The sequence below is a fragment of the Canis lupus genome, chromosome 9 (assembly GCF_011100685.1).
Source record: "Canis lupus familiaris isolate Mischka breed German Shepherd chromosome 9, alternate assembly UU_Cfam_GSD_1.0, whole genome shotgun sequence".
Taxonomy (NCBI): Eukaryota; Metazoa; Chordata; class Mammalia; order Carnivora; family Canidae; genus Canis; species Canis lupus.
The window spans coordinates 45727094-45748379 of NC_049230.1; the positions used below are offsets into that span (position 1 = coordinate 45727094).

Here is a 21286-nt window from a genome sequence, read left to right on the forward strand (position 1 = left end):
AGGCAGAGGGAGAAGCAGGCTCCATGCACCGGGAGCCCGAAGTGGGATTCGATCCCGGGTCTCCAGGATCGCGCCCTGGACCAAAGGCAGGCGCCAAACCGCTGCGCCACCCAGGGATCCCTAATGGTATAATTTTTGATGGTTAAAAGCAAAAAAGCATTTTATCGGCACAAAGATTTTAACTTTTTTTTTTTTTTTTTTTTTTATTTATGATAGTCACAGAGAGAGAGGCGGAGACACAGGCAGAGGGAGAAGCAGGCTCCATGTACCGGGAGCCCGACATGGGACTCGATCTCGGTTCTGCAGGATCGCGCCCTGGGCCAAAGGCAGGCGCCAAACCGCTGCGCCACCCAGGGATCCCCAGATTTTAACTTTTTAAGAAACTTTAGCATACTGATTATTTTTCTTGTACTAAAATAATGAAATACCATTTCATCCTATAAGACTGGGTGTGGGGAAATCTATCTTGCCCTCATTTGTGAGAATACCAAACCATGTAACTTTTTTGAAGGGCAATTTGAAGTACCCAAATCTTTTTTTTTTTTAAGATTTTATTTATCCATTCATGATAGACACAGGCAGAGGGAGAAGCAGGCTCCATGCAGGGAGCCCAACGTGGGACCGGGGTCTCCAGGATCACACCCTGGGCTGAAGGCAGCGCTAAACCGCTAAATAGCTTAGCCACCTGGGCTGCCCAAAGTACCCAAATATTTAATGTTTTATCCTATTACCCAGCAATTCCACTTCTAGGAATCTCTTCTACAGAAAAACTTGCACAAGTGCAAAAAGAAATATGGACAGAATTGTACACTGCATCATTTATTGTATCAAAATGATTAGGAACAACCCAAATCTCCATGGGTAAGGGATAGGTTTAAATAACCTGTGTTATTTCTACATGATGACATTCCATGCAGCCATTTTTTATAAAAAGAGGTAGTTTTATATTTACTGAACATCAAAAGACATCCAGGATATATTAAGTAAAAAAGCAAGTTGTACAATGATATGATCTTTTGTTTTCATGTGCCCAGAAAAACATCTGAAAGGAAGGATATAAAGTGTTCACAAGACTCTGAGCACTGGGATAGAAGAGGAAGCTGCTGTTTCTGTCCTGACTAGGTAATTCAACATGTGAGAAAATAATTCAGAGCAAGACCAAAAGGCATTCAGTGACAATGGTCCCTCCCCTGTCCCTCAGGCTCCCCTGGGGAAAGAGGAAATCTCTTTTTTACTTTATACATGTCTATAATGTTAGTACTTTCTTATTATTAGCAAAGAACATTGTTTTTTAAATTTGTTTTATTAAATCTAGTGAGAAAAGTAAAAAGAATGCTGACCTCACTAAAGAAAATTTTAAAACAATACAAAAGTTTAAGAAGAAAATATCAGCCACAATCTCATCTCCCAGAAGAAAAAATACCATTTGATGCCTTTCCCTCAAATCTTTTTTTTTTTTTTTTAATATTTTACTTATTTTTTCATGAGACACACACACAGAGGCACAGAGACACAGGCAGAGGGAGAAGTAGGCTCCATGCAGGGAGCCCGACATGGGACTCGACCCCAGGACTCCAGGATCACGCCCTGGGCCAAAGGCAGGTGCTAAACTGCTGAGCCACCCAGGCGTCCCTCCCTCAAATCTTTTTTATGCACATACATCTTAAAAAAAAAAAAAAAAAAAGTCCGTAAATTACAAAATACACACAAAATAAGATTCTAAACATGGAGCCTGAAACAAAAAGAAATGAAATTTATAAAAAGAAATCTTATTTTTTACACTTCCCATGATAGCATAAACAGTCTCCCATATTTTTTTTTTAACAGTCTCCCATATTTCCCGTATTAAACACTCTTACACAATATGATTTTTCGTGGCTGTTTAGGAACCTATCATAAGCAATCTTTCTTTAACCGATCTTTTATCATCAAACATTTAGGTTGTTTCCCATTTCAGAAAAATGTTTTGCCAATGAAGAAAAGAATAGGCTTTGAGCCCAAAGAGTCCAGAACAACAGAGAAAAAGTCCCTGCAGTCACCTTTTTCCCCTTCCTGACCCTGCCCTGTGGGGTCTCTGCCCAGGCCTCCCAGACCTCTCCCAGAGCACTGCCAGGGCCCAGAGCCAACTGGCCTCCACTCTGACAGTTCCCTATCAAAGGGCAGAGGCTCCAGTATGTCTTTCCTGGCCCTGAGATATTTTTCCAACAAAACACGATCTGATCCAGGGGCAGTTCAGATGCCTACCCTCCATCCATATACTTCCCACTCCCCAAATTTAGGTTCTCAGGGTGCTGGTGGCCCAGAGATGGGTGCAACATTCTCATACTGGGGTTCCTCCTGCCCTTCCTCATCCGCCAGCTTCTGGGGATCCTGCTCTTGGGAGCCACCCTCAGGGGCCAGCTCCTGGGCCCTCCCTGAGCTCTTGCTGCCATCCCCTAGCCCCCTGGCCACTTCCTCTGGCCCAGTTCCAGCAGACTCCAAGGGCCTAGTGAGCTCATCATTCGGGGCTAAGCTGGGACTCTGAATGGCAGAGCCAGAGGCCAGCCCGGGGCTGCCCTTATTTCGACTAAGGGCCCGGCGTGGAGGCTTAGGAATGGCACTCTTGACCTTGGGCTCTGCCTGGCCTTTCTGGAAGCTACCAAAACGTCGGAGAACAGACCGGACAGGTCCCTCAGATAACTGGGGTGTCCCTGCCAACATATAGATCGTGGTCACGGAGCCTGAGCCCTCCAGGACACTGCCCTCAATGGCTTCCACTCGCTCAGCCACTGTCCAGCCACCAAGCGTGGGGAGGCGGCGGCGGCCAGTGGCTGAATCCCTGGGGCTGGCAGCACCAGGAAGGGTCTCATCCATTTCTGCTTTCTCTGAGCCCATGGACTCCTCAGCCTCCTGGCTTTCAGGACCCAGCTGGGCCCCCCGGGGGAGCCGCTTGGGCTTTCGGAGAGGACTGGAGATCTCCCCTGAGCTTCGGCGACTCTGTGGTGCAAACTTCGTGCCTTCGGCAAAGGAGACTGATGGCCGCTTGGCCCGTGCTAGGCTGGAAGTCCGCGGGATGGGAAATGGTGTGGAGGCGTCCTCAGGAGGAGGGACGGGACCTTCAGGCAGGCTGGCCTCTGGAAACTCTCCGTGGGCCACAGTGACCATCCCTGGCAGAGGAGACAGAAGGACTTGGCCAGAGCTGGGCTGGCCACCCCGATTCATCCTGTTTACTCAGTTTAGCATCTTCTGGGAAGCCTCATCCATAGGGCAAGGAAGAAGGTGAGGGTACAGAGGCAGGGAAAGGGCCTATTCGCATAGACACTACTCCTTGTACACACTTTTCTCACCACTCCTTCCCACTTTGAACTAATACCACACTGTAATCAAGCTGAAAACTCTTTCAGTGCCACACAGTCTTGTCCCTCTCACCTTTGGGCTTCTGCGTGCATTGTTTCTTCTTCCTGGAACACCACCATTCCCACCCCTCCTTAACTGTCACTTGGTTAACTAACTCCTACTGATTCTGCTAGACTCAACTCCAAAATCACGAGCATTGAGACATCTTCCCTGACCCTAACCACCCCTGACATGGCTGAATGATGAGCCCTGATTTGTATGTTCCCCATCAAACCCTATATCACTCCATCCTACACATGCCTGATGACCACCCACCAGACACCAAGCTTGGCGAGGACAGAAGTCTGTCTTGTTCCTTCTCATATCCCACAGCTGGGAATTTAACCTGCACTGGAATGTGCACTTGATACACATTTGCTGAATGAATAAAGAAATGGTAGTGGGCAGGGCTGCTTGGGACGAGCGGGCTACTGGAGGGCTACCTTCTTGGGGTGGCATGCAGTAGGCAGGGCTCTCGTCCTCTCCAGACTCAGGATCAGAAGAGAAGGAGTCGTCTGAGGCCCAGCCTGCAGAGGGCGGCTCAATGAAGCTGTGGTTGAAGGGGATCTCCGGGTCGTGGTGTGAGACTGCAGAGGGCTCCAGGTCAGACGTGGGGCTCCGTGGAAGACCCTGCCCCGTCCCAGCCCCGGACCTGCAGCGTCCACACTGACCTGTCACCCAGGGAAGCTTGTGGCTGCCAAAGGAACCACAGGGCAACGCCGAGCCAAGGCTGCTCAGTGCTCCCCAGACCTGCAGCTTCATCCTGGACATAGCAGCTCTGTCACTTGCTGGCCTGAGGGCACATGGGGTAGTCAGTACAGGTGACCACTAGCAGGACCAGGACCCTCCCGGTCCTGGGGTTAATGTGAGAGAGGCAGTGTGACAGAGTGACTGCCTACTTCTGTGCTTCCCTTTGACTACAGAGTAAAATCCAAACTATTGAGTGTGAGATTTAGGCCTGGCACAGAGGGCACTGAATTGAATTCAAAATTCAAATAGAGGGGATCCCTGGGTGGCTCAGCGGTGTAGTGCCTGCCTTTGGCCCAGGGCATGATCCTAGAGACCCAGGATCAAGTCCCGCATCGGGCTCCTTGCATGGAGACTGCTTCTCCCTCTGCCTGTGTCTCTGCCTTTCTCTGTGTGTGTCTCTCATGAATAAATAAATAAAATCTTAAAAAAAAAAAATTCAAATAGACCTGGGTAGCCAGTCTGGTCCAGGCTTCACCTCTCTGGGCCTCAGTTTCCTCATTTGTCAAGTGGGGACACCTCCTATCTATCAGACCTTTCTTTGGAATGCCAGGCACCTGATGGGGTTCCCCAAGATGCAGCTTTGTGTTATTACCCACCACTGAGTCCCAGTGCAGCTACATTTCTGGAAGGGCCACCACCTCCAAGAAGCCTGTCCTTACCCCCACCCCCAGGCTCCGTGCCCCAGGGAGGGGCTAGTAGGTCTGTCATCTGTGAATATCCCATAGCACAGAGGAGGATGCTCAAGGATTAGTGCATGAACTAATAAGAGAGCACCACAGAGAGAATCCAAAAAAACAGCATGGGCTCTGTGATGTGCCAGGGTCAGGCGGGGTCACCTCAGGCCTCCACATCCTCCTCTGTGAATTGAAAATGCTAATCCTCCTGTCCCCATACTCCTGCTTGGAACCAAACCTCCTAGCTGCTGCAGATCTCCAAGGAACCAAGAAATGTGAAGAGATTTTGTAAAGGAACAAAGCTCCATGGAAGCAATATTCTCCTGCAGCAGGCCCCCATACCCCCACAGGCCGCTCTAATCCTTCCTATTATCTCCTTTTCTCAGAAAGCCACCATCTCTGCTAAACCACTGCTCAGACTTTTACATCACCCTCCTTTCGGGAGATGGGGGGGTTGGAGGCCTGGTCTCTTCCCCTCTCTGCCCAGAGCTGCCCTGCTACTTCTGCCTCCCTCCCACACCTTCCTCCTCTGGCCCCTGTTAATATACCCTCAGCCATGTGCTACAGGTTTGAGTTTCACCAGCTTGGCACCCAGTGCCCACTGCTCACGCTCATGCAAGGTGGAAACTCGCCTATGGAAGGCTTCCAAGGAAGGCAGGCAGCTGACTTGGTGTCTCCAGGTCACGGCCACTGCCAACTACCTCATTACCTCTGACTTAAGTGTATGATGAGACCAGCCCTTCCCCACCCCTAAAAGGAACCTGGATGCCAGCCTGCCCCCATCCTGTGGCCTGAGCTGGGGGTGGGGAAGGGACAAGCCAGAGTTCACCTGTCCTTGGGGTCCAACCGGGCAGCCCAGCAGCAGCAGGCACAGAAGATGATGCCCAGGAGGAGCAGCAGCAGAGGCACAAGGATGCCTGCGATGAGGGTGGCATCCTGACCATGAGGCCCTAGGGAGAGTGGGGGATGGACAAATATTCAGGGCCTTCTGTCTTCCATACAACAGGTCTCATCTCCAGCTCTAAGTTACCTCCTCCCCAGAATCTTCCCCAGGCCCTTCCCTGTAGGGCCCTCCCCTTTTTCTGAGAGATGTAGGCTGGACTCAGCCCAGAGGCCCTCTCCCCAAGGTACCCTCCCTGCTGATGGTCCCTGGCCTGTTCCACAAGCCCTTGCTCCCTATTGTCGCTCCTAATACACATCCCCTCTATCAGGCATGACAGTTATTTGCTCATTTCCTGGATCTAGCCTGATTTCTCAGGAGGCAGGGGCTGTCATACCTTCAGGGGTTCCCCAAAGCACCCATACATATTTCAGGCATAGGGAATGTCTCCAAAGTGAACCCAGCCTCCCTGGCAAATGATATATCCCTGAAGCCATATAAAGGGCCCTGGTTACTACACCCTGCACCCTCCTTTCCACCTTACCCAGCTGGCAGGTCCCAGAGACAGAATTGCAGGGTCCCTCTGGGCATTCACAAGGAATAGAACAGTTGTTGCCATAGAAGCCAGATGGGCATGAAGTGTTGCAGCTATGTGGTGACAAGAGATACAGGCTGAAGGCTCAGTGAGAGGAGATAGAGGTGGGCAGGGGCCAGGAGAAGGTAAATTTCTGGGCCCTGATCCCCACCCCCTGCCATACAGACTCCCCTGGATGATGCTCAACCAGACTCCTCTGACCACTGAGCCACATTCTTAGTATCCCTGGCAGTGTTAGGGAGAATCCCCTAGCCCCTAAGCCCATCATCCGGAGAGCCCACCCACAAGCTGCCCCTTGGCCCCCAGTCCCCCAGAGTATACTCTTCGGGCAAGATCCACCTCTCATGATCCTTATCCCAAGCATATCTAGCATTAACGTGAAATAAGCAAGATGCCTATGGCATCCAGAGAAAAGTCTTCCAGGTCTGGAGGTCTGAGACCAGCTTTGCCCCATACTCTGGGCTTCAGTCCTCTCCTCCATAAAATGAGGTCTCTTCCATTCTGTCCTAGAGATAGGAAACCTGACGTTGGAGACATTGACCTTGATTATGTTTGACCACCTAAAGACCTCAGAGAAACAACAATGGAGCTGCAGTCCTTCCCCTAAATAACTTCCCCCACCTAGTTAGGAAGCCAGGCCTTTTAGATTAAGCATCACTCTGACCCTAGTTTGGAAGGTGCAGACCTCACAATAGAAGGAATAACTTCACAGTTATGAGTATGCTGGGTGGGTATCTGGGAGGTGGAGAAGCCCAGGAAGAGAAATTCAGGAAACAGACTGGACAGAGGCCTTACCCAGGCCCCATCTCCCTGTCAGGGCCCCAGTCCTCACCTGGGTCCCCAGTAGCCAGTGTTGCAGACACACTCCCCAGTCACAGCATCACAGGACCCCTGAACACAGGTGGGGCAGGTAGAGCTACAGCCCTCCCCAAAGGTGCCAATCGGGCAGGGGTCTTCACACCTGAGGTGAGGTGAGACTCGGTTTTCGGCAGGCCAGGCCAGGCCTGGCAGGGCAGAGCCCCCCCAGAAGGGTCCTACCCAACTTCCTCCATGCTTCTGGTCTCAGGGCCCCAACTGTCTACTCCTCAGCAGTGAAGCTCAGGTGTAAACAGGGCCTTAAACCGGGGCCAAAACTAAGATTGGCAGACTACAGATCCCTAGAGGGAGAAGAGAGTAGGACACCCAAGTGGGGAAGAAGCCTCATCAGCACCATGTCTCTCCCCTCAGTCTTCACCAGGAGCCAGGCCCCCAAGGCTGTGAATGTGTGTGTTGGGGGAGGGGCCAGCTATTCCAGAGGGTGTAGCTGGAATGAGGATCCTGAAGGAAGGTGCACCCCACCCTGACAAAGCCAGCCCTCTCACCTGGGCCCCAGCCACCCAGGATCACAACGCCAGCAGTGCCCAGTGTCTGGCTGACAGGCCTCCCCACGCTGGCAGTGGGGGCACTGCTGCCGGCAGTTCTCGCCAAAGGTGCCAGGTGGGCAGGGCTGATGGCACTGGGTCCCATTCCAGCCTGGCTCGCAGGACTCACAGCTGCCTGTGTCTGCAGAGCATGGCTCCTTCTGCTTGCAGTGGCCACAGCTGGGGAGAGAAGGAGTTCATGCAAGCACTGTAGAGTGGATGGAAGAAGTATCCACCCAGGCCTCCAGGGACATTGGAGAACATCCAGGTTTGAGGCACTCAGGCAGGTTTGAGCCTCAGTTTCCCCGTATTGTACAACAATAAGCCTGGACAGATAATTTCTGTAGGATTCCAGCCCTCTCCTTCTAACTTCCCATTCCAGGACCCAGCCTTCCCAGGGTTCCAGGGTCACCAAGAGCTCCCAGAACAGCCAAGTTAGCTTGGCCAACCTTCTCTTCAGTGTTCCCTCTTACCCTTTTTCTCCTCTCAACCCTCCTATCCATGCTATCTCTGAGGTCTAGCATGATTGGGACTCAGTGTATCTCCTATCCCATAACATGAAAATGCTTAAAAATTAAAACATGCGGGCAGCTCAGGTGCCTCAGTGGTTTAGCGCCACCTTCAGCCCAGGGCGTGATCTTGGAGACCCAGGATCCAGTCTCACGTCAGGCTCCCATGGGGAGCCTGCTTCTCCCTCTGCCTGTGTCTCTGCCTCTCTCTCTGTGTGTGTATTCTCATGAATAAATAAATAAAATCTTAAAAAAATTTAAAACACGCCTGTTTCCAACACTATAATTTCAAGTTTATCTTATGTTTAAAAAATGTTTTCAGGGCACCTGGGTGGCTTAGTTGGTTAAGCGTCTGCCTTCAGCTCAGGTCATGAACCCAGGGTCCTGGGATTAAGCCCCCTGTTGGGCTCCCAGCTCAGCTGGGAGTCTGGTTTTCCTTCTCTCTCTGCTCCTCCCCTTGGCTCCAGCCCTTGTTCACTCTCTCAATAAATACATAAAATCTTTAAAAAGAAAAGTTTTCTCCAGGTTTTTTTGGGATGTAACTGCCATAGTGCACTGTGTAACTTTAAGTGTACAGCATAATGACTTGACTTACATATATTGTGAAGTGATTACCACGGTAACTTTAGTTAACATCCCTCATCTCATACAGGTACAAAAAAGGGGGAAAATGGTTTTTTTTCTTTGTGACAAAAACTCTTAGGATCTCCTCTGCTAGGAACTTTTCCTTTTTTTTTTTTTTTCTCAGATTTTATTTATTTATCCATGAGAGACACAGAAAGAGAGGCAGAGACATAGGCAGAGGGAAGAGAAGGAGGCTGCATGCAAGAAGCCCGACGTGGGACTCGATCCCAGGAATCTGGGATCATGTCCTGAGCCAAAGGCAGACGCTCAACCACTGAGCCACCCGGGAGTCCCATGTTGTGTTGTTTTCAGTTGTTTTTAAGTAAACGCCGTGCCCAACGCCCCACGCAGGGCTGGAACTCACAACCCTCGCGATCAGAAGCTGCAAGCTCTACCTACTGAGCCTGCAGACGCCCCGAAAACGGATTTTTTATTGTGGGTGGGGCGGCCAAAGTCTGCAAGGTACTAAGTTGTAAAGGGACCCTGCCATCGTCTGTCACGGGGTTCATCTTTTATCTAAGTACAGCTGCTGGCACTACTACCGTCTGATCACAGTGACCGGACGAAGGGCTGGGCGGGGCTGACCCTAGAGCATCCCGGGTCTTTCCCCGCTTTCGTCCCGTCCGCGTCAGTCCCTGCGTAGAGCGCCGCGCCCCGCCCTCCCTGCGCCCCCGCCCCCGCCGCCCGTCCCCGTAGCCTCCCCTCCCCTCCCCCACCGCATCCCCGCTCACCTGTCGCGGCAGTGAGGCCCGTAGCTGCCGGCGCGGCAGGGCAGCTCGCAGCGGGCGCCGCGGTAGCCGGGCGGGCAGGCGCACTGGCCGGAGGCGGCGCTGCAGCGGCCACGCACGCACTCGCACGGCAGCCGGCACTCGGGGCCCCACCAGCCGGGCCGGCAGGCGCAGCGGCCGCTCTCCTGCGCGCACGGCGAGCCGTGGCAGGCGCAGCGGAAGCTGCAGCGGCGGCCCCACCAGCCCGGCTCGCAGCGGCAGGAGCCGTCGGTCTGATCGCAGCGCGCCGCCGCAGGGTTGCACTGGCACGGACGGCGGCAGGTGGGCGACCACCAGCCGGGCTCGCAGCGGCACGCGCCCGTCGCGGGGTCGCAGCGCCCGTGGGGGCCGCAGGTGCACGCGAACTCGCAACGGCCGCCCCAGCGGTCCGCTTGGCAGTGACACACGCCCGTGGCCGGCTCGCACTGGCCATGGGGGTGGCAGGCACAGATCTCACGGCAGTCGGGGCCCCAGTACTGGCCCGGGCAGCCTGCGGGGGTGGGGTGAGGTGGGGAAGGAGGTCGGTGGGCTCACAAGAAAGGGGGGCGCCAGGCCCACCCCCAAGAGCCTCAGACGGCCCCTTGAACATCTGGCAACCTAACCTCCTGGGGCACAGCCCACTTCCTGCCTCAGACTCCAAACTACAAAAACCCTTTGCAGCAGCCCAGCTTCCTACTTCATACTCTTCAAGTGGCTGAGTGGGAGAAGCTCTGCCCAGAGTCACACAGAAGTAGGGTTTCATCCATGCCCCTTCCTCGCCTTCATGCCCATCCTCCCTCCCCCATCCCCAACCCACCCCACTGGAGGTGAACTGAGCATCCTGAGTGTCCACCCCGGCCTGGATGCTGACCGTGAGGTTCACAAGGGAAGCCACATAGGCCCCTAGTGTCCCCTTTCAGCCCTGATTCCTGCTCTCTGGCCACCCTGCCCACCAAATCCTTTCCCATGCCCCTTTTTGTACCAGAGAGGGGTCTCCTTCCACCCTCCAGGCATGTATAAAGTGCACCTGAGGGAGCCGGAGCCTGAGAATGTGTCCATTTTGCAATTAACAAGGATCACCAGGGATCCCTGGGTGGCGCAGAGGTTTGGAGCCTGCCTTTGGCCCAGGGCGTGATCCTGGAGACCCGGGATCGAATCCCACGTCGGGCTCCCGGTGCATGGAGCCTGCTTCTTCCTCTGCCTATGTCTCTGCCTCTCTCTCTTTCTCTCTCTGTGACTATCATAAATAAATAAAAAAATTAAAAAAAAAAAAAAAAAAACAAGGATCACCAGTATCTTTTTTGAGAAGTTGAACATGACCTGAAAGTCACAAAACTGAAATCCTGGGGAGGGCTTTGTGGATATGGGCAAAAACCAGATGACTCAGGCCATCTTCGGGCAATGCCTCACTTCCGGACTCTGGGCCTCAATTTCCTCAGTGAAGCTTGGAGGGATTCTGGCCCTGCTGTTCTGAGATCACATTTCTACCCGCTTTGCCTCCCTGGCTCCCAGGTTCTGCCTAGCAACATCATCCTCCAGGTGAAACTCAGGACTCACGGGAGTTGCATTGGGCCCCGAAGAATCCAGGTTTGCATCGACAGAGGCCCGGTTTCACACATACTTCATCTTCCTGGCAGGCATCTGGCCCCTCACATATGGCTGAAAAACATCCCACCCAGGTGGAAAAGACAGTGGCATGGCCCAACAGGTGAACACTCTGCCCCTCTCACTGGCTCCCAGTCCTCTGCCCCCTCAAGAGCCATTCCCTCAGGGCTGGGGGTGTGTGTGTGTCAGGATGGACTCTAGCTCTAGGTCTCAGGAGGGGAAATAGGCCCCAGGACGGGAGGAAGAAAGGGTCACTGGGCTATGTCCTCTTTTCTTCTCGGGTGGGGATCCGTATCCGTTCTGGCTACTCACGGATAGTGCATTCTTGATCTTTCTGCCTCCAGCCTGGGCAGCACTGGAGCTCAGCAGAGGGGCTGTGGGACAGAGAGGGGTCAGCTGGGGGACAGACTGGCTCTGTAGGTAGATCACTGTCTCTGGCTGAGATGTGGGAGGCTGCCTCAGCCCCATCAGGCAGGTCTAGCCGAGAGTCACAGCCCTGGTGTCCCTAATCCCTTCCCTTTCCTTCCCGGGCCCTCCCACTTTCTGCCTGGACTACCCACCACCCTCCAGGCTGTCCCCAAGCCCCCTTCCCTTCAGCCCCATGACCTCTTCCCTCATGTCCTTCTTCCATGCAATGCCTCAACACCAGTTCACCTACCACCCTCACATCAGATTCCCACAAAGACCCACCTGCTGGCCATGCAGACATGTTGTCCATTGGGGTCCAGCTTGGACCCTTGGGTCCCCTGTGTCCAGAGCAGCAACAGTGGGAGCAGCCTCAGTCCCATGGCGGCCAGTCCAGCGAGAGGGCTCCTGTTAGTCTGGCCCCCACGGCTCCCATCCCCCCTCCCTGCTTCCTTCCAAGGCCTTTCCTGAGGAAACCAGTGTGAAGGGGGCGGGCTGCCATGCGGCACCTCCCTAAAAGGGCGGGTAGGTGGGTGCTGGGAAGACCAGACACCAGATGAAAAGGAAAGCTGTGGTGAAGGCAGAGTGGGGGCTGTAGGGGCTGGTCTCAGTCTGGAGGGGGCAGGAAGATGTCCCAGGATACTGGGGACAGGCAAAAGTACAGGGTGAGAGTGGGAGCCACGTCTTTCCATTAGGTCATATTACCCAAGTGAGGCCCTAGCAGGAGAAGCTCCCCACCCACTAACAACCAACAAGACCCTGTGAGGAAACCTCAGCCTGCCCTTGGTCCTGGCAGAGCCAGGTAGGAGCAGACCAGTAACACACAGACATGGGACAGTTTCTGGGTATCATGGGCAGCTACTTTATTATATTAGCTCAGGTCATGCTCACACACCCTTGGGAGGTAGGTAGCTCTATTTTATGGATAAGAAAACTGAGATTCCAAGAGGAAGCACTTTTATCTGGCCCCTGAGGCTTGGCACAGAGATACAGGGAAGGCTGAGCTCTTCATCATGCCCTGGCTCAGGCCAGAACTGGGAAAGAGCCTGGGGAAGGCTGAGAAGGAAGGAGCCCTGTCTTCATTTGAGGCCACACATCCACCCATAGCCAGATTCCAAAGTCAGGTCTCTGGGGCTGCTGAGACCCCCAGAGAAAGCTGTTCATCAAGTGCAGAGCAGAGCCAGTCAGGAATTGAGGACTGTAGAGCTGCCCACAGGCCGCATATGGAGTTCCTGTAGAGCCTCCTCTTCTCCCCTTAGCTCACTGGGCACCGTGCTGGTCTGGGCTTCAGGGGCCTCTGTTTCACCCTGATAGGACAGGCCAAAGCTGGCAGGGAGAGAACCAAGAGGTACTTTGAACTTGGATGCCAGAGAGGTCAAGGATATGGGCTCAGGGCAGGGAGTGGTGAGAAAAGGGGATACAATAGGAAGAAAGGGCAGCATGAGGTATTGAGGAGGCCAAGGAGCCAGGGCCAATGGAGGGAGTGGCATGATTATAGCTCAGGACAGCAAGATGTCAGTGGAACAGGAAAGGGGAAAAGAACAAAGATGGGGCCCCTCCCTCACCCTTCCTCTTCCCCCAACATACAAACGCTGGATTCTGGATTCAGTGGGTGGAGGGTGGGCCCCCTTATTGCCAGACGGCAGGAGCCATGAGCTGTCTTCATCTTCACTGAGGCAGAGAAGAGAAGAGAAGAGAGGAGATGTGGGGATTGTTCATCAAGGCCCTGGGGACAACAGGAATCTAACTATGTTCAGACCTCTGCATAGTACCCAGGAACAGCCAAGGGATGATAGAGTGACTATGGGACCCCCAAGGCTGGAGAGAAGGAGGTGCTAGGGAGATGAAGGACATCTTGAGGCTTTTATTTTATAGCCTCAGAGCAGGCTCTGACATGGCTATAATTAAAGTCTTAACCCTTTGAAAACAAACAGATCCAGCCAAGACAGGAAAGTGAAAAATTAATGTGGAAAAGCAGTGTTACCAGATTTTTTCAGCAGAATGTATAGTGAGCATGGCAAGTGGGAACAGTGCAATCCAGAGAGAAGGGTGCAGGTTGGACAGCAGGCTCGGGGGGGGGGGGGGGGTGACCAGGCCAGAGTGGCAGGCTCAGGGAGTGACCAGGCCAGAGTGGTAGGCTCAGCAGGACAGGCTGGACAGCAGGTGCAGGGGTGACCAGGCCAGGTAAGCAGGTTTAAGAAGGGACTAGGCTAGGTGACAGGCTCAGGAATTTATGAAGCTAAGGTGGTAGGCCCAAGGGGTGATTAAGATGGGTTAGAGCATGACCAGGCTGAAGCATTAGGCTCAGCGGAAAGAGTGAGAAGGGGTTGGCTCAGTGGGAATGGAGGCAGGGACTTACCTGCTCTCTGCTTCCTCTGGGATCCCTAACATCTTGGCCTTGATCTTCTTCCGCTGCTTCTTGACAGCCACCTTCATGGCTTCAAGGAGAAGCCCAGGGACCCGGTGATCTGTGAGTAGCTCCCTACCCGAGGAGGAAAAGAGGCAGAGTAAGCAGCAGGAATGCCAGCAGTAGGTTTCATCCCAAGTACCTGTGCCTGACATTCTCCTTTTCTGAAATGTTCTGCCTTGCTGACATCCCTCAGACTTAGCTTAGGTGATGCCCCTAGGAATCTTTCACAGCTGCTGTGTTTTTTACTACCTCCTACCCCATTTGGAAGAAGTTCCAGGAAGGCAGGGGCTGTGTGACTCATGTCTTCCCAGTGTCCAGCACAGCACCTGCCATATATCATGATGGGTAGATCAGTGAACTAAGGAACGGAGCTGGTGATGTGAGGCCCAGGACAAGTGTGAGTGGAGCCCCTGAGCTTCCCAGCCCCTGCCTACCGCCCTCACCGCTGGAAGTAGGCCAACTCCTCCTTCAGCAGGAACACGTTGGCTTTGAGCTCATTCCGCTCCTGAAGGATCTGCTCGAGCTCCTCTCGACTGAAGCTGCACTGTCCTGCCTCGGAAGGGCGCCCTGGCTGCTGCAGGGCAGCCGCCTGCAGAGGGACAGGCTGGGTCAGAGGGGTGCCTCTGCCGGCGCCCCCCTTTCCCCGGGCCATCACAGGAATGCTAGAGGGAGCGACTGGCCGGGAGACTTGGGGAGGTAAGGGAGCTGCGACAGATGACGACAGCCCGGTGCTCTGGCCAGCGTGGGAGCAGGGACCGGCTGGAGACGCGCACTCGTGTGCCACCTACCAACTTCTTTTTTTTTTTTTTTTAAGATTTATTTATTTATGATATTATGATAGAGACACAGGAGGAGGGAGAAGCAGGCTCCATGCCGGGAGCCCGACGTGGGACTCGATCCCGGGACTCCAGGATCGCGCCCTGGGCCAAAGGCAGGCGCTAAACCGCTGAGCCACCCAGGGATCCCCCACCTACCAACTTCCTGATGGACCCGCTAGGCAGGACGACAAACCCAGCCCGAGTGCCCAAGTGCCAGACCTGTGAGGACTGCCATGGGCACTCACCTGGTCCTCAGGGGTCCCCGGAGCTCCAGCGTCGGCGGTTGCCCGCTCGGACCTCCGCCTCTGTGCGTCCCCGGCCCCCCCGGCACGGTCCCGCGCCGGCTCCACCGCCCCCTGGTGCGGTAGCTCCCGCTCTCCCTCGCGGTCCCTCGCGGAGCGCAGCTGGGTCTGCACCGCTGCCAGCTTGTGGCGCAGCTCCGCGTTCACCAGCAGGAGGCGCTGCAGCTGCTCCTGCAGCTGGGGGCGGAGTCAAAGAGGAGGTAGGCGGGGCGTCGGTGGGCCGGGTGGAGAGCCCCGCTCACGCCCATCGCCCCGCCCCGCCCCGCCCCGCCCTCACCGCCTCGGTCTCCTGGCTGCGTTGGAGCAGATCTCGGTTGTGCGCCCGGAGCTCGTCCCGCTGGCGGTCGGTCACCTCCTTGAGCTGCCTCAGGAGAGCCCGCTCCTCTGAGGAAGGGGCGTTCTTAGCAGCGGCCTGGGGAGGAGGCCCGGAGCCGCCCGCCCCGCCCCCTGGCGGTGCCCGCACTCACCCTGTGGGCCGGAGCGCAGCTCTCTGCGGAGGCGCTCGTTCTCCTCCCGCAGCCGCCGCAGCTCCACTTCGGCCTGCTGCGCTGACACCTGCAGCTGGGGAGTCCAGGCTGTGAGGGCGAGGCTCCCGCCAGCCCTGCGGGTGGCCAGGGGAAAGGGCGGCGACTCACTGAGTCTGGGTCCGGCCCTACGGCGGCCTTTTCCAGGAGCTCCAGCGCCCGCACCACCAGCGGCACCAGCCCGGCCGCCGCCTCCGGCCCGAAGCGGCGCGCCAGCTCCTTCAGCTCCGTGCCCAGGGCCCCCGCTAGATGGTACACGAGCTCCGCCGCCGTCCCTGACCCCGCGGCCACCCGAGGCCCGCAGCTGTGCACCCCAGGTACCGCCTTCCTGGGCTCCATGTCCCCAGAAAGTTAAAGGCCACGCCAACCTCCCTACCCCCACCCACAGCCCTAATTGGGGCAGGAAAAAGCCAAACAGTTCCGGCCCAGGAAGCAGTTTCGGGCAGTGGGGGGCGGGGAAGAAGCGACAGAGGAGGAGCAATGAAGAAAAAAGGTAAAGGCTTGAAGGCGGTTGTGCACTGGGCCCCCTGGGCTCTGTCCTGTTTGAGCCCCAAGGTCACAGGAAGCAAGGCTGCCGACTTCCAGCCAGGCGTCCAAGAGGTTGAGGTTCACGGCTCTAAGTGGTCACTTTTGTCAATCCCTCCCCACAGCGCGCAATCCAGGCTCCACCCCTGTCTCTGGAGTCATGAGGCCCAACTTGGCTGCCAAACACCACAGGCAAGAGGTGAGAGGTAGGAGGGCTGTCAGGCCTCTGCCAGGGACAGCCATCTGTCCAGCCAAGTGCCTGTTTTCCCAACCACCAGTGACACAAAGCCTAAGGGGCTATGCTGGGCACCACAGCTGTCGGGAAAAATTCACAAGCTTCTAGACTCAGAAAATGGCAGCAACTGCTCCAAAGGAGGCTGAAAAGAGTGATAGTTTGCAAATATTTTTAAGGGAAGTAGGCAGACGTGGTCAAGGCAGTAAGGGTGTTAAAACCCAACCCCACCTCTATTCCTTGAATCTACAAGTTTCTTGATCCACAGCCCCCGAGTAGGGAGGGGCCTCATGCCACTTTAAGACCGAGGCCACAGCCTCGGTGGCACAGGGGTTTAACACGGCTGCCTGCAGCCCAGGGTGTGATCCTCAAGACCTGGGATCGAGTCCCATGTCAGGCTTCCTGCATGGAGCCTGCCTCTCCCTCTGCCTGTGTCTCTCTCTATTGCTCATGAATAAAAAAAAATAAAAAATAAATTTTTTTTTAAAAAAGACCAAGGCCAGCATCTTGCTGTGAACAAGGCCAGCCTCCTGCCATCCCTACACCCAGAATTTGAGCTCAGGAGGAAAAAAACAACCTCAAAAACTCCTATTTATACAAAATTTATTATTACATTTTGCTCAGGACTACATGCCACGAGAGATCAATTACAAGAAGCACAAACAGGGAGAAAAGGAACCAAGCTGCTGAATGTCACCAGCTTCTTTTTGGGGTTTTGTAAAAGGCTCCAGTCTTGGGGAGTGTGAAGAAGGGGGAGGTGAGGAAACAACTAGGCATAGAGGTCTTCTCGGTCCGCAGAGTAGACCTCACCCTCTTGCAAGAGAGCGAAGTTGAGGAAGTGGGAAGGTCTGTGCACCTCGTGGTAGAACTCTTTAGGATTTGCCAGCTGCAGCTCATACTTCATGTTGGGATCATGCCGGACACCTAGGGTTAGAAGAAAGGGCCAGTGTTAAGCAGATGCACCTGCCTCACCCAGCCTGGGCCCTTGGGCCATCTTGGAACCAAGGCCCAAGTGCCAAGGGTGATGGCCTAACCCCAGTCCCAATTCCCTGTGCTCCTCAACTTACCCATAAAATTGTAGTTCCATGAGGACTGGGCAGGGACCATAAAAAAGCCAAGGAAGCGATCTGACAGCAGCATCTGGACCCTCTCGTAATGTGAGGGTAGATAGCCCTTGGGATTGTTGCCCTTATCTGTGTTCTGGCGACCCCATTCATAGCCACTGGGGGTCAGCTTATAGGCTGTCAATGTGCAGGAGCCTGGTGTGAAGCTGAAAGAAGATGAAGACAGAGTCTGCTCAGGCCACCATTCTAGGCCCTGTACTGCCATGCCTGCCCCACCATACTTCCAACCAAGGAGGCCCAAAGCTACCTGCAGGTGATGATAATGGTCTTCTCACCATCCCAGGATGGGTTATCAGCCATGATCTTAGCATGAGTGGTGACATCTTGGGGTGATAGCTGGGGGGACTCGTTGGGCTGAGTGTGGATCCATCCTAAGGGTTCCATCTCCTATAGGCAAGAGAGGTGAAAACTATCTGGAGCCCCATCCCCATCTGCAGACAAGAATCACCTCCATGAAAATTAACATGGCTGCCTTCCTCCCCCCATTTCAGCAGAAGAAAGCCCCCATTCTCCCACACCCCTGCTGACCTTGAGGTACTCGTGCTGGGGCAGCTGGCCAGGCAGGTGCACGGTTTGGTGAGTGCCCCACTGTGGTACCATCACAATGCAGCGGATCTCCTTCACCTGGGGGTTATCTGGTGGACTCACTCCATACAGGTATCCTGCAATCTAGAAACAAGAGGGTTAAGAACCAAAAGGATTCTTAGTACCACTCTATCTCTGGGCTGCCAGCCCTGTGTTTCAATTCCCTTCCTCACAAAGAATAGGCCAGAATGTGGTCAGAATCTCTTGCATCAGAATCACCTGCTGTGCTTTTTCAAAATGCTAAACATGGGCAGCCCGGGTGGCTCAGCGGTTTAGTGCCGCCTTCGGCCCAGGGCATGATCCTGGAGACCCAGGATGAAGTCCCATGTTGGGCTCCCTGCGTGGAGCCTGCTTCTCCCTCTGCCTGGGTCTCTGCCTCTCTCTCTGTCTCTCATGAATAAATAAATAAAATCTTAAAAAAAAAATTGCTGAACATGGACCTCATCTCTGACTTCCCACATCAGAATCTTGAGTGGGGTCCAGGAATCTGCATTGCTCACATTCCCTGGTTGATTTTTTTTATTTTTTATTTATTTATTTATTTTTTTTTTTGGAGGTTGATTTTTTTTTAATTTGAGAGAGAGTGAGCAAGAGAGCCTAAGAAAGGGAGTGGCAGAGGGAGACAGAAGTTCCCCACTGAGCAGAGAACCCAATGTGGAGCTTGATGCCAGGACCCTGTGATCATGACCCAAGGCAGACGCTTAACCGACTGAGCCACCCAGGAGCCCCTCCTCAGTTGATTAAGTATAGAGTCCATAAATAAATAAGCATACCAACACATGGTTCCTGAATTTTCACAAGCTGAACACATCTTTAAATCCACCACTAGGTGGTATTTTAAACTTTACACTGCCATCAACAAAGTAGAAGGATCTGTGTTCCTATAAAATCATGCACAGAGAATATTAACAATCTTTTCAAATTCACCAACCCGAGACCACAAATTGGGTGTTTTATACAGTATGAATTATCTGATTACCCATAAAGCTAAGCCTCTTTTCCCAATTGTATTTCCCATCTATAGTTCCTTTTCTTTTTAAAGATTTTATTTATTCATGAGAATAAATAATAAACAGATTTTATCTATTTATTCATGAGACAGACACAGACACAGAGAGAGAGGCAGAGGGAGAAGCAGGCTCCATGCAGGGAGCCCAACGTGGGACTCAATCCCAGGTCCCTAAGATCATGCTCTGGGCTGAAAGCAGGCTCTAAATCGCTGAGCCACCCAAGCTGCCCTGCAGTTCCTTTTCTAAACTACCTTCCAGTTCTTTGCCTATTCTGCCTATCTTTATTTATTTAAAGATTTTATTTATTTATTCATGAGAAAGAGAGGCAGAGATCCAGGCAGAGGGAGAAGTAGGCTCCATGCAAGGAGCCGGATGTGGGACTCCATCCCAGAATCTGGGATCATGCCTTGAGCCAAAGGCAGACACCCAACCGTTGACCCACCCAGGTGTCCCTATCTTTTTTTTTTTTTTAATGAACTTCTGCAAATTCCCTATTCTAGGTTCTACCCATCTTATCTTAGAATTATGCAAATATTTTCTTCCTGTTTTTGGTATGTCTTTTTTTTTTTTTTTTTTAATATGGAACGCTTCACAAGTTTACGTGTCATTCTTGCGCAGGGGCCATGCTAATCTTCTCCTGATCATTCCAATTTTAGTATATGTGCTGCCGAAGCGAGCACTGTTTTTAGTATGTCTTTGTCTCACACAAGTTATTGATTATAATTTAATGTTTTGTGTCTTAAGAAGACCACCCCAAAACTAAGGTAATTAGCTATTTTCTTCTAATACTCTACAGCTTAGTGTTTTGTTTTACATGCACATCTTTATGTGCATTTTATTTTTTAAGTGTTGTGAGGTAGGGTTCTGATTGTTTCAGTATCATTAACACATCCTTAATCCTACAGACCTGTTACACATTTATCATAGCCACATGAATCTGTTTCTGACTATACGCTATCGTCTTCCAATCAATTGTGGGCCAATACACCATTTTCTTAATTGCCACAGCTTTATAACGTTTTAATATTTGGTGGGAGCCAAAATCCTTCTTGCTGTTTCAGCTATTCTTATATACTTATTCATGCATAAATCCTGAAACCAGCACCTCAAGTTCTAGGCAATCTTAGGTGAGCTTTAGGCAAATAAAATGTTGGGCACACATTATGGCCTAATTAAACACACTTACTCACTTGGGCCCGAAGGTCAGATATGCAAATAAACTTCTTAAGCACATTCTTAGGAAGGATATAGGTATAACCGGTCTCCTTGATGTCATCAGAGGACACGTAGATATGATTGGTCCTTAGGTGAAGGTTGGCAGCAGAGATGGCCCTAAAAACGGTGGGGAATGTCAGCACTTCTGAGGCCTACAATGTCAGGTAGCATCAATAGGTTTTGCCATCCCTATCCCTCTCATTCCTTAGAGTACCTAACCCTCCATTCAGTCTTAGACGAGAAAGTCTGGGTCTCATAGTTGCTGGTGGTAGAAGTAATGATCTCATCGCCATGCTTGTTGACAGTGCGAGTCTGCGTTGCTGTCAGCTGTGACTGTTCCTTGGTCTGCTTCTCAATCTCTGCTATCTGCTGCCGCTGCTGTGATGGTGCCGAGATCTCCATACCCAAGATGATGTCTCGAATTTCTGACTGTGTCAGTGATGCCACATTGACGCTGTGGGGAAAGCAAGGATAATACCACAAGATCCCTCCCCTTGGTCAATTTTGTCCAAGTGACAGAATGTAACTTGGTAGGACAGGGGACCCAATGCCCTTACCCCAGACACATCTCAAGTGGCACTTGTAAAAGAAGTATGAGGTGGAGATGTACTGATACTGCTAAGATTTATCACAGCCCAGGATGGCTCTGTGCATGTACAGCTTTCAGCCATGCTCAAACCTGCTCAGTAGCCATACCTTCCTCCTTTCTTTGATAAAAAGTGCCCTGGTTTCTAGGACAATTCTTAAAAATAGAAACCTTTAGAACTCGTTCTCAATTACAGCTAATATTGTCTGTCACCCTAGGGTTATCTGGAAATCTATGGACACTTTTATTTTTGGTTGCCACAATGACAGGGAAAGGGAAGAAGAGGTGTGTCTGTGCTATTAGCAGTGGTACCTGGGGATCTGGGATATTAAAACTTCCTGTAATGTATGGACAGTAAAGAAATGCCCTGCTCAAAATGGCAACATGGGAAA

At 52.8% G+C, this 21286-nt stretch overlaps 3 protein-coding genes and 1 non-coding gene across 9 annotated transcripts in view; all 4 read right to left on the reverse strand.

The window, feature by feature from the left end:
- Window positions 1-1748: 1748 nt before the first annotated feature.
- On the reverse strand, window positions 1749-12384 carry SCARF1 (scavenger receptor class F member 1). Of its 3 annotated transcripts, none has more exons than XM_038548472.1 (11): window positions 11849-12384; window positions 11471-11532; window positions 11111-11212; window positions 9539-10064; window positions 7636-7854; window positions 7107-7235; window positions 6224-6327; window positions 5629-5749; window positions 4047-4168; window positions 3819-3902; window positions 1749-3146 (listed from the first exon to the last, which is right to left on the reverse strand). In XM_038548472.1, exons 1-11 carry the CDS (start codon window positions 12253-12255, stop codon window positions 2284-2286), a joined length of 2739 nt encoding a protein of 912 aa, XP_038404400.1. In that variant the 5' UTR covers window positions 12256-12384; the 3' UTR covers window positions 1749-2283. The 3 variants fall into 3 exon arrangements, with proteins under 3 accessions (XP_038404400.1, XP_038404399.1, XP_038404401.1); XM_038548471.1 differs by having other exon boundaries at window positions 3819-3962; XM_038548473.1 differs by having other exon boundaries at window positions 3033-3146; window positions 3819-3925.
- Window positions 12385-12401: 17 nt separating this feature from the next.
- Window positions 12402-16236, reverse strand: RILP (Rab interacting lysosomal protein). 3 transcript variants are annotated; one of them, XR_005364761.1, is made up of 8 exons: window positions 15729-16236; window positions 15561-15654; window positions 15371-15477; window positions 15037-15270; window positions 14417-14562; window positions 13923-14045; window positions 13151-13289; window positions 12402-12889 (listed from the first exon to the last, which is right to left on the reverse strand). XR_005364761.1 is itself a non-coding variant. In XM_038548474.1 (8 exons), the coding sequence occupies exons 1-8, from the start codon at window positions 15954-15956 to the stop codon at window positions 12748-12750; spliced, it is 1158 nt and encodes a 385-aa protein (XP_038404402.1). In that variant the 5' UTR covers window positions 15957-16227; the 3' UTR covers window positions 12402-12747. The 3 variants fall into 3 exon arrangements, 2 of the variants coding, with proteins under 2 accessions (XP_038404402.1, XP_038404403.1); XM_038548474.1 differs by having other exon boundaries at window positions 13151-13234; window positions 15729-16227; XM_038548475.1 differs by lacking the exon at window positions 13151-13289 and having other exon boundaries at window positions 15729-16234.
- A 724-nt stretch (window positions 16237-16960) lies between these two features.
- The window catches only part of PRPF8 (pre-mRNA processing factor 8), a 29368-nt gene continuing 25042 nt past the window's right edge, over window positions 16961-21286 (reverse strand). For both annotated transcript variants that reach the window (XM_038548477.1, XM_038548476.1), the window contains 6 exons: window positions 20523-20762; window positions 20284-20425; window positions 18027-18167; window positions 17746-17885; window positions 17442-17644; window positions 16961-17298 (listed from right to left, as the gene is read on the reverse strand). In XM_038548477.1, the coding sequence (XP_038404405.1) occupies window positions 17144-17298; window positions 17442-17644; window positions 17746-17885; window positions 18027-18167; window positions 20284-20425; window positions 20523-20762 (1021 nt within the window). In that variant the 3' untranslated portion in view covers window positions 16961-17143. The remainder of the gene's footprint in view (window positions 17299-17441; window positions 17645-17745; window positions 17886-18026; window positions 18168-20283; window positions 20426-20522; window positions 20763-21286) is intronic.
- LOC119873547 lies at window positions 19667-19773 on the reverse strand. Its single transcript, XR_005365045.1, has one exon. It is a non-coding gene; the product is annotated as a U6 spliceosomal RNA (small nuclear RNA).